The 11,561-nt window shown below is 40.5% G+C and overlaps 1 protein-coding gene and 1 non-coding gene across 9 annotated transcripts in view; one reads left to right on the top strand and one right to left on the bottom strand.

The window, feature by feature from the left end:
* The first annotated feature begins 66 nt into the window (after positions 1-66).
* APAF1 (apoptotic peptidase activating factor 1) overlaps positions 67-11,561 on the top strand; it is a 79,896-nt gene continuing 68,401 nt past the window's right edge. The window contains exons 1-7 of one of the 8 annotated variants that reach the window (XM_087868836.1): positions 68-205; positions 792-914; positions 1,190-1,232; positions 2,709-2,845; positions 3,132-3,310; positions 3,503-3,695; positions 4,357-4,554. In XM_087868836.1, coding sequence (XP_087724962.1) covers positions 3,173-3,310; positions 3,503-3,695; positions 4,357-4,554 — 529 coding nt within the window. In that variant the 5' untranslated portion in view covers positions 68-205; positions 792-914; positions 1,190-1,232; positions 2,709-2,845; positions 3,132-3,172. Of the gene's footprint in view, positions 206-533; positions 915-1,189; positions 1,233-2,705; positions 2,846-3,131; positions 3,311-3,502; positions 3,696-4,356; positions 4,555-11,561 lie in introns of those variants that run through there. The other 7 variants (XM_087868833.1, XM_087868832.1, XM_087868837.1 and 4 more) reach the window with 7 other exon arrangements.
* TRNAK-CUU (transfer RNA lysine (anticodon CUU)) lies at positions 2,715-2,787 on the bottom strand. Its single transcript has one exon. It is a non-coding gene; the product is annotated as a tRNA-Lys (tRNA).

The following is an 11,561-nucleotide window of genomic DNA, read 5'->3' as shown; positions in this document are numbered from 1 at the left end:
CGGAGGGTGCTTTCTTAGGCGCGCGCGGCTGCGGCCGCTCCTCGGTGGCTCGGGGTGTGTATATTTGCGTGCGCGGGCGCGCGCTGTCCGGGCTGGGCGGGCCCAGCGGATTTTGACTGCTCCGCGGTTCTGAGGCGGGGAGGAGGAGGCTTCAAGTGGACGCTGGTTCTTTTATTCCTGGGCCGAAGGGGCGACGGAGCCGAAGGTGAGGAGTCTGGGCCGTCAGCAACCCGCGAGGACTTGAAGTCGAGGCGGCGTCCAGAGTGGCGCCGGACTCCGGCCGGGGAGCAGCTGCTGCTGGAAGGAAAGAGCGACAGCTCGAGTGGCCCTCCTCCCTTTGTGTCTGGGGTGGGGTCCACGAGAGGGCGGGCCTCAGACCGGGCCTCACCTCGGCTGCCCGGCACTGTGTGGTCGGCCCGCGGGGGTGACGTCTGTCTCTCCGCGGGTCAGAGTTCTCCGGGGGTCTTGAGGCGCCTGGGACTGCGGAGGCTCCGGAGCTGCACCTGTGAGGCCCGGACTTGTCCCGGGGCCGTGCGCCCTTCCCTACATTCCCTTTAGGAAGCCCCCATTGCTTCCCTCCCCAGCCCACTCCCACTCCCACCCCCACCCGGACTTCGCGGTCTGTCCCTGCAGGGCTGCCTTTCCCAGTAAGACCTTCGTGCAGAGGTTTGGGTAAGTTTGCGCCTCGCTTTTCTGCCCGAGCTGGGTTCTCTGGAGGTTCAGTAGCCGATTTCAGGGACTCAGAATTCTGGGACAAGGAATAATTGATAACCGTCCTGCTCCTGTACCAGGAAGAGAAATTACCGAAAGAGGAAGCAGCCAACTATTACGGTTTTCCTGGATGAAATTGCACTTCACGCTCTATTTCACATCTTTGAAGAGTCTGATTTTACATTTTGATGTGGTTACAAAAGGTGGGACGCTGAGAATTTGTTCATAATTTGTTCACGATTTGTGCAGAGTTTAAAAACGTATTTAAAATTTACATGTTTGAGTAGGGCTGGGGAAAGTTGGAAATTAGTTTCAGGTTGTCAGAGGTGTCTGTTTCAGAGTAGCAATTCGATATAACCAAAAAGATTAACTAAAAATTAAGGAATATTTTGTCTAAATTGAGATCATAAAACGTTAGTAACGTTTAAAAAATACCATAGCCTTGATTCTGATGATAACTTTTTCTTTTATCTTTCAGTTTCATGCTAGTACTGGGCATTTGGTGAACCTTGAAAGTGTAGGCAAGTGCTCTATTTCTCTGTTTGCCAATATAGTCATTAATGAAACTTCATGATTATCTCTCCTCTCTTGTGCACGCTACATTATTTGTGCTTATCTGTATTTTTGCACTGAGGGCATCACATTCTAATTATCTCTTTAAATTTTTCTCTCCCATCAGATAATGAATTCCTTCAGGGATATGATTTAATTTTCTTTGTAGACTTCAGGGCCTGGCATATAGGAGGGGCTGAAATGTTTATTGAATAAATTATTGAACACATTTAGACACTCACTGTACAACATTGGGTAGAGTTCTGTTAATGTTTTTAAAAACATGAATCAGATCTGGGTTTTATACCCATGGAAAAATTTGCATTGTGTTTGAAATAAAGCTAGTAGAAACTTAGAGTATTATGCTGTAAAGAATATTATTTTATTTTTTAAATTTATTTTTTAGAGAGCTTCAGGGGGGTGGGAAGGAGGGGCAGAGGGAGAGGGAGAAACTTTTTTTTAAGGATGTATTTATTTATTTATTTGAGACAGAGAGAGAGAGAGATCGTGTGGGGGGAGAAACAGGAGAGAGAAACTTAAGCAAGCTGACCCGGGGCTGGATCTCACAACCTTGCCATCAGGACCTGAGGCGGTTGCTTAACCGACTGCCTCACCCAGGTGCTCCTACGGAGAGAGAGAATCTTAAACAGGCTCCACGCTAAGCATGGAGCCTGATACAGGGCTCCATCCACCCAATGACCCCGAGATCACGACCTGAGCCAAAATCAAGAATCAGACGCTCAACCTGCTCAGAGCCCACAGGTGCCCCTCTTTGTGTCCTCTCAATCTGAATGACACCAGTGGGTATTTTCTGCTGCTTTGTCATACTTAACGTTAGTGGAGTAAGCATGTGAGAAATGTGTTTACAGATAAAGACCTAGAGCTAACACCTTGAGTGAGAACATTGCTCTGTTTAGTCTTATGTTGGGTAAAGACAATAAGAAGTTTCTAAACATTAGGATTTCAGTATGATTGCTATTTATAAAGATCTTAAAAAGTTTTTTAAGTTATAAAAATGATAATGTATATTGAAAAAATTAAGACTCTAGGAAAGTACAAAAAAGAAAAGGGGGAACCCCCAATTCTTGCTACTTAGAAGTAACCCCAAGTATATTAGGTTGAATAGACTTCCTAACATCTCCCTATGTATTTATATGATACCAACATATATTTTGTGCTGTATGTGGGATCATATTTCTAATTTTTTTAATTGGCAGTGTGTAGTGAACATCTTTCTATGTCAGTACATGGAGAAATGTCTTACTTTAAATGGCTGTATAATATTCTATTTTATATACATACTCTAATTTTTTTAAATCTATACTCAGGTGGGCATTTAGGTTATTTTCATCTTTTTTTGAAAAATTTTTTTGTTCTGTTTTCATCTTTTTTTCCTCACCTAAACATTCTCTGTTAACTTTTTTTTGTTGTTGTTGTTAAAGCAGGCTCCATGCCCAGTGTGGGGTTTGAACTCACGACCCTGAGATCAAGAGTCACATGCTCTACCGACTGAGCCACCCAGGCACCCCTGTTAACTCTTTTTGTGGATATTTTTGCATACATATGTGAATGTCTCCTTGAGGTAAATTTCTAGAAGTGGGATTTCTGGGTTAGAGAGAATACTCGCTTTAAATGCTTTTCTGTCTTACCATATTGCCTTCCAGAAAAGTTGTATCCATTTTTGTATTCTTCTCATGTAGTGCATATGAATACTCATTTTCTCACACCTTTGAAAGCTTTGGCTTTTGTCCATTTTTAAAAATCTTCGCAAAAAAATCTTATTTTCTTTTTTTCTTGATTACCAGTGAGGTTACACATCTTTTTATATCTTTATTACCCTGACAAATATTGTGATGTTTTGCCCCTAGCTCATGGTTGACAGTTCAGAGAGTGAAAAATTTGAGGGAGGATGGACGCAAAAGCTCGAAACTGTTTGCTTCAACATAGAGAAGCCCTGGAAAAAGACATCAAAACGTCCTACATCATGGATCGTATGATTAATGATGGAGTTTTAACAGTATCGGAGGAGGAAAAAGTAAAAAATGAGGTAAAGCCCTCGGAGGAAGTCTGTGCTATAAATTTTTTTTTTCTTTCCAATTTTTATTTAAAAATGTTTGATACAATTATTTGAGTTTAAAAAATTTTCTTAGATTTATTTCAGAACTTGCACTGGTCTCCACTAACTTATGTTGCAAACATATTCTTTGTAGTATACTAAACTACTTATTTTTTTTTTTAGCCCACTCAACAGCAGCGAGCAGCTCTGTTAATTAAAATGATACTTAAAAAAGATAATTATTCCTACATATCGTTCTACAATGCTCTCATACATGAAGGGTATAAAGATCTTGCTGCCCTTCTCCATAGTGGCATTCCTGTCATCTCTTCTTCCAATGGTGGAAAAGATTCAGTTGGTGGAATAACTTCATATGGTTTGTATCCATGATATCTTCTGTCACATTGCTATCACAATGGCTACATTGCTGCAGTTTTGTTTTGTTTTGTTTTTTTTAAGATTTTATTTATTTATTCGACAGAGATAGAGACAGCCAGAGAGAGAGGGAACACAAGCAGGGGGAGTGGGAGAGGAAGAAGCAGGCTCATAGCAGAGGAGCCTGATGTGGGGCTCGATCCCATAACGCTGGGATCACGCCCTGAGCCGAAGGCAGACGCTTAACCGCTGTGCCACCCAGGCGCCCCTACATTGCTGCAGTTTTGTCTTATCGTAAATGGAGTCTGTTGAAGGAAAGAATAAGAGTCTTTAGAAATTTATGTTCTTTAAAGGAATTCCATAGTCTTTCCTTTACACCCTCCTCTCTAGTCTTCGATATGAGAAAAAGAGATGGGAGATTCAGGGAGGAATAGGGTGTATAAAGGCAGATGGAGCTTTGCATTGTCAGCAGTCATCTCGAAAAGTATGTTTTTGTTATGTTCTGAGAAATAAGAATGTTGAGGATAGTATGCTAGTCACATTTCTTCTCTTGGAAGTTCTGAGTAAAGCCTCTGCGTTGCTTTCTTTGGGTTTTTATGGTATCACTTGAGTAGCCATTTCGAAGTTTTATTCGCTCATACTTGTTTTGTTTTGGATTTCAGTAAAGACAGTCCTGTGTGAAGGTGGCGTGCCCCAGAGGCCAGTTGTTTTTGTTACCAGGAAGGAGCTGGTGAATGCAATTCGGCAGAACCTATTCAAACTAAATGGTGAAGCAGGATGGGTCGTCATATATGGAATGGCAGGTTGCGGGAAGTCTGTTCTAGCTGCAGAAGCTGTTCGAGATCATTTTTTCTTAGATGGTAAGTTTGATTACTATGTGTTGCTGCCTAAAGAGGTAGTCTTTAGGCATGATATTAGTTTCCTATTGGTGCTGTAACAAATTACCAAAAATTTGGTGGCGTAGAACAATACACATTTGTTATTGGACAGTCTGGAAGTCAGAAGTCCAAAGTAGTTCTTACTGGGCTAAAGTCACGGTGTCAGCAGAGCTGAGCTCTTTTGGAGGCTCTAGGGAAAATCCTTTTCCTTCCATTCTCCAGCTTCTAGAGGTGGCCTGCATTCCTGCACTCATGGCTCCTTCTTCCACTTTCAGGCTGGTGGTGCATAATAGCATCTTCAGGTCTTTTTCTCTCTTTCTCATCTCTCCTGTCATCACATCTCTTTCTCTGACTCTCACCTTTTTGCCTCTCTCTTCTAGAGGCCCTTGGATGATCCAGGATAATCTCATCCCCAAATCCTTTATTTAATTGTAACTGCAAACTCCTTTTTGCCATGTAAGGTGACGTAATTACAAATTCTGTGGATTAGGATGTGAACATCTTCCGGGGCTGTTATTCTCATTCTGCCTACCACAGGCATGATTAAATTTGGAATTTATTTTGTACCTAGCCTGTTACAAGGAGACTTGGCTAACCAGGCTAATAAATTCACATATTATCAGGTGTTACTTATTATCACTGGTTTGAAGTTAGTTTCTCCTTATTTCTTAACAATTGGAGGGGATTGTAGAGTTGAAAAAGGATCTTCAAAGGTTGTCTAGCTTATATCCCTTCCTTTTAGGAAGTATTAGACTTAACATCCTCCTGTTAGTTGAGTCCTGTAGAGAAGGAGATTTTTGGAAACTCAGTTCCATTAATGATTGTCCTAGTGGGTGATTCTCCCATGTATTTGGCATCTTGTATTAAACTATTAATTCCATTTCGTAATTAGTTCTATCAGTTGCTTATCTTTAAAAATAAAAATCTTTAGTAACTTGTCTAATGGGTAATCCCCAAGAAAAAAAAAATCGGAGGTGACTATAGCAACCAGTGGGTTTTTGAGGATAGGCATTTATTTATTTAGTAATTTCTACACTCAGTATGGGGCTCAAACGGACAACCCTGAGATTGAGAGTCCCATGCTCTACAGATTGAGCCAGCCAGGTGCGCCTGCTGATAGGCTTTATAGATTCATTGTACATCTAATGACTATCTTTTCTTGCTTCAGGTATTCATATATTCAGTAAATGTTTGAGAGCCTACTATGGAGGTTGGCAAAAGAAGGCCCAATCTTTACACCTAAGAGCTTTGTTCACGGTCAAGTAGGGGAGACAGGGGACACTTGGGTGGCTCAGTCGGTTAAGCATCTGTCTTCAGCTCAGGTCGTAAACCCAGAGTCCTGGGATCGAGTCTCACAGTGGGCTCTTTGCTCAGCGAGGAGCCTGCTTCTCCCTCTGCCCCTCCCCTGCTTGTGCTTGCTCGCTCTCTCTCTGACAAATAAATAAAATAAATTAAAAAAAAAGAAGAGCTCCCTTAAAAGGGCATGCTACATTAAAAAAAAAAAAAGGGAGGGGAGACAGACATGTAAACAAATCATATGTGATAAATTGAGCAGTAGAAACAAGTATGTGGTACAGTTACAGCAAAGGAAGGAAGTGTTATCTCTCTGGGGGAAGGGGATGGACAGGACAGGCTTCCTGAATGACATGACATTTTAACCGGAGTTTGGAGAAAAAATAGAAGTTTGCCAGGTGGACTAAGTAGGGATGGGAGAGTAGGGAAGATGGGAAGGTATTGAGTAGTTACTGGAATGGGGCAGGGCATACTGTGCAGAAGAGCATTTAGGACATCTAGCAGGTATTGCTGACCTTACTGAATCTGGTGGGTTCCCAGGGTATTCACTGGGAATAGTTACACAGCTCCATCAGTCTTTGGTTGCATCCATTCATTAGTGACTTCAAGGGGAATTTAAAAATTGTTCCTGACTCCTAGTTGTTAATAACTTTTTTGTTTATAATACATAATAGGCAGTTAGAGTTTATGATGAGATGACAAAATGTTGGAATAAATCATGAGCCTCTAAGAGGTTTAGAAAGAGGGAGATTAGGGCACATCTGCTGTACTCACCTGGGCTTTAGTTTGTACTTCATAGCCCTTATCAGCGCTGTTGATCATATTTTTGTCAGAAATATGCCCAATTCCTTGTTTTTTTACCCTTTGTCATTAGAGAGGTTTTGTGGGATTCAGTTCCATGCAAGTCTTAGGGCTAAGGATTTATTTGACTACTTATTCATTCACTCATTCTCCTGCAAAGTTGATCACCAAGAGTGTTTCAGGATAAAAACTGGTTTAAGTTCTTTTAGTGTGAAGAAATGGATTTTCCTTTCAATATTGTGATGAATTTCCTTTAAAAGTATTTATAACATACTAATTTAAAGATTTAAAGTGTGCCCCTCAACTCAGTTTAAATCACTCTAGATTATTGGGGCGAGTTTTCAATTTTAGGGGTTAAAATGACCAACAACTTACAGAATAAGCCCAGGAATCATATTGTATAAGTTGTGGTCTCAGAATAGATTTTTAACCCCTTGATTTGAGAAGATATCAGAGATACTAGCAATTGTCTAGTGCATAGTGAGCTTAATAGCACTCATACTTCTGTGAGATATCACGTGTAGAGGATTGAGTTAATCATTCCTTAGTTCACACCCAGTATCTTATCGGGTCTGTATAAGCCTTAATTTCTTCCTGTGTTTGTTTCCTTTTAAAAATTTCCCATCCTTCTTTTCCTTTCTGTCCTCTAAGGAAAAACACACTTTTCCATCGTGCCTCTTCTACACAACTGCCGCAGTACTTCATTTCTGACAGTAGATGTGTGGGTTTTCCACACATCTAGTAATTCTTCAAGACCAGCTGGGTGTCCTACAGTTCAATTCTGACACTATGTGCATGGAGATAGTGACGGAGCCCACAGGTTAAGGGCCCTCCTCTTCCCCCTGCCACCCTTCAGATAACCAGTCACAAGTCCCGGTTGTTACCTGTGCATCTGACCAAATGGCTATAGATTGGAGGTTCCCTTTCCTTGGATTTGATTAATTTGCTAGAGCAGCTTTCTCAGGGAAACATTTTACTTACGACATTACTGGTTCATTATAAAAGGATAAAACTCAGGAACAGCCAGATGGAAGAGATACATAAAGCAAAGTAAATGGGAAGGGGTGCAGAGCTTCCCTGCCCTCTCTATTGTACCATTCTGTCCACACCTTCAACCCCAAAGCTCTCTGAACCCCGGTTTTGGGAGGCTTCATTACGAAGACACAACTGATTAAATCATTGGCCATTGGTGATTGAGTTCAGTCTCTAGCCTCTCTTCCCTCCCCAGAGGTCTGAGAGAGCTGGGGTGTGGGGCTGAAAGTTCCAGCCATCTATATGGTTGGTTCCCCTGGTAACAGTCCCCATCCTTAGCTTATATCAAGGCTTTCCAAAAATAACTTCATTAACAATCTCAGGTGTGGTTGAAAGGGGCTTGTTCTATGAATAATTTCACTTTGATAGCTCCGGAACTATTTCTGGAACTGGGAACCAAACTAAATATTATAAAAGGTGCCCCTGTGGCTCTTACTTACGAAATTACAAGGGTTTTATAGCTGTGTGCCAGGAACAATGACGAAGACCAAATATATTGATCACAATATCACACCTCATCATAGGTGATCCTTCCAATTTATTTATTTAATTTTTAGAGATTTTATTTATTTGACAAAGAGAGCACAAGCAGGGGGAGCAGCAGAGGGAGAGGGAGAAGCAGGCTCTTCGATGAGCAGGGAGCCCGATGCAGGACTTGGTCCCAGGACCCTGGGATCATGACCCAAGCCAAAGGCAGATGCTTAACAACTGAGCCACCCAGGTGCCCCAAGTAGATACTTTTCTAAAGATAAATTTTAATCTCTGGAGTTTATGTCCATTTTAAAATATAGGGAACATTGGATTTTGGCAATTTAATTCTAGTATAAAACCTTTGTTTTTCTTTTGAAAGTGTAGATAACTATAAAGTTTACAAACTTCATTAAAACTGTGGTTCTATAGAATTTTTGTTATCTTGGGGTGGTGTTTGGTAAAAATTAAAGAATATTAAGTTCTTAACTATTACAAAAAGTTCTTAACTATTTATGCCTATACATTTTATGTTAGCCAATTTCCTTTTGAATGTTCAACCCTTTATTTTTTGGGGGTAGGGCAATTGTGAAGAGTTCACATATTTTAAACGATTGACACTGTTGTATTTATATGCTGAGTTTTTAAAGTATGAAAGCTTTCTCCAGAGGCTAACTGTTCTGTCCTTCCCAAGATTGATTGATTTCTTTCTTTCAATATTTATTTATTTGAGAGAGAGAGAGAGAGAGCGCACGAGCACAAGCTGGGGGAGGTAGAGGGAGAAGCAGATTCCCCACTGAGCAGGGAGCCTGATACAGGGTTCCATCCCAGGACCCTGGGATCATGACCTGAGCCGAAGGTAGATGCTTAACTGACTGAGCCACCCAGGCGTGCCAGATTCTATTAGATTTTTAATTGCTACCAGGATAAGTCACATGTGAAAGTAGGATGGGGTTAATTTTTTCTGATTAAAGGCAGTTTTTCTGTGAGTTTCTCTGAATGAATTACAGGTTTAAGCCTCATTCAAGGCTAAATTGCTCCCTCTTGTGCCCATAGTCAAGATGTTTATATTCTTTCTGAAATGTGGAATTAATACTTCAGCATTTAACTAAAAAAGCATTTAACATTTGCTTTTGTACCTTTCTTTTTTTTTTAAATTTTGTTTTTAATTGAAGTATAGTTGACACACAATGTTACATTAGTTTCAGGTATAGAACATAGTGATTTGAGAACTCTACATGTTATGCCATACTCATCACAAGTATAGCTACCATCTGTTACCATACAGTACTATTATAATACCATGCCCTATATTCCCTGTGCTGTACCTTTCATCCCCTTGACTTATTCATTCCATAACTGGAAGTCTACCTCCAACTCCCCTTCACCCATTTTGCCCACTTGCCCTCATTCCTGCATTCTAGCAACCATCAGTTTGTTCTCTGTATTTACGGGTCTTTTCTGCTTTTTTTAAATTTTTTTTTTTGGCTTACTTGTTTTTTAGATTCTACATTTAAGTGAAATCATGTGGTATTTGTCTTCAGAAGAGAAAGACCTTTGGTCTAGGTAATAGGTACATAAATTTAAATATGAAAAATTTACTAGCTTGGTATATCAGGTACTTTCTTTCCCTTGTCCTTAACTCTGGGATGATTTGCAAGATTTTTTTTTTTTTTTTTTTTTTTAAGTAGGCTCCTTGCCCAGCATGGAGCCCAACGTGGGATTTGAACTCACGACTCTGAGATCAAGACCTGAGCTGAGATCAAGAGTCAGCCACTTAACCAACTAAGCCACCCATGTGCCCTGATTTTTAAGAAATTTTAAATAGAATGGACACATTAAAAAAACCCCCATAAAACCTTAGGAGCAACAGGTAGTTTAAAATTTATTTTAAATATTACAAAAGTAGGGTGTGCCTTGCGAGCTCAGTTTGTAGAGCATGCAACTCTTGAACTTGGGGTTTTAAGTTCGAGCCCTACGTTGGGTGTAGAGATTACTTAAAAATAAAATCTTAAAAAAATATTACAAGTGTATTTTCATTTAGAAAGAAGTAAAAATTCTTTTTACCTGCCTTTTTTCCTTTTCTCCTAAATTCTAAATCTTTCAGCAGCGGTAATCATGGTTAACAGTTTAGAGCGAGTTTTTCCAAGATTTTTTTCTGGTGCATTTACAAACCTATGCACACACAGAAACCAGGTGTAACACTAAGGGAAGCTCAGAGATTTACTGTTTCATAAATGTTGACTTATGCTGAAGGAAGTCTAAGGGAACTTACAGAAGCTTTCAGTGATGATCAAACTGTGCTTCACAGCACTGTCTTTACCTTAGTCCCTGAAGTGTTCTCTGTTTCCTGGTTATTTGTTATTTTTTAGATTCTTATGTAGTTAGTACTCCGTACATTGTCAGTTCTGATCTAGGTTTCCTCCTCTCGTTCCCAAGCTTTTCTCTCTTACTCTCTACATTTCCTCCTCTGTGATCAGGAAACTCCTCTGTCTTATCAACCTGTTCTTGGAATGTTTATCTCCTTGCCTTATCTGAAATTGGACAATTCCTAGAGGGAATTCCTCCGCAGCTGTACTCTGTGGTGTGGCAACTTTTTTTCCTTTACATCCCATGTATTTCAGCACCAGGAAGTGGGTGGATGTTGTCCTGGCTTTTCTGCTACCCCCTCCAGACCATTAATACCCCCTTCTCCAGCTCATGTCTGTCCTTTGAGGTTGATTTCTCTGATCTTTCCCAGTTATGGTATTGCTCTCATTCATTGATGATTGAAGATCTTAGTTATAAATTTCAGTTCTTCTCCTGTTGACACTCTTAGTAAGATATCCATATTTATGTGGATGAGTTGTCCAAAACCTTGGCCTCTCAGTTTCTTGATGTCTTTGTCTGTAGTAACCATTTTCTTTACTTCCCTTTATCCATATACTTCCTGATCACAGACTGGATCCTTGTCCTTGTCAATACCAGAAATGATACCACTTTTGAAATCTTAATGAGAGACAGAGTGAGGGAGAGAAAGACCACATGAGCAGGTGCAGAGGGAGAGGGAGAAGCAGACTCCCTGCTGAGCAGAGAGCCCGATGCAGGACTTGATCCCAGGACCCTGAGATCATGACCTGAGCCGAAAGCAGATGCTTAACCGACTGAGCCACCCAGGTGCCCCCACACTTACCTTTTTATTTACTTTTTTTTGTTGTGTGACTTAATTTTTTACAGGGTTATATTAGTTTTAGGTGTACAGTATAGTGATTCAACAATTCCATATATCATCCAGGACAAGCGCACTCCTTAATCCCCATTACCTATTTAACTCCCCTCTGGTAATCATCAGTTTGTTTTCAATAATTAAGAGTCAGTTTCTTGGTTTGTCTCACTCTCCCTTTTTTTTTCCCTTT

This window comes from Ursus americanus, chromosome 17 (assembly GCF_024610735.1).
Source record: "Ursus americanus isolate L20-20 chromosome 17, mUrsAme1.1.p, whole genome shotgun sequence".
Classification (NCBI taxonomy): domain Eukaryota; kingdom Metazoa; phylum Chordata; class Mammalia; order Carnivora; family Ursidae; genus Ursus; species Ursus americanus.
The sequence above is the reverse complement of the archived record's forward strand: the minus strand, read 5'-3'. Positions and strand labels throughout refer to the sequence as shown.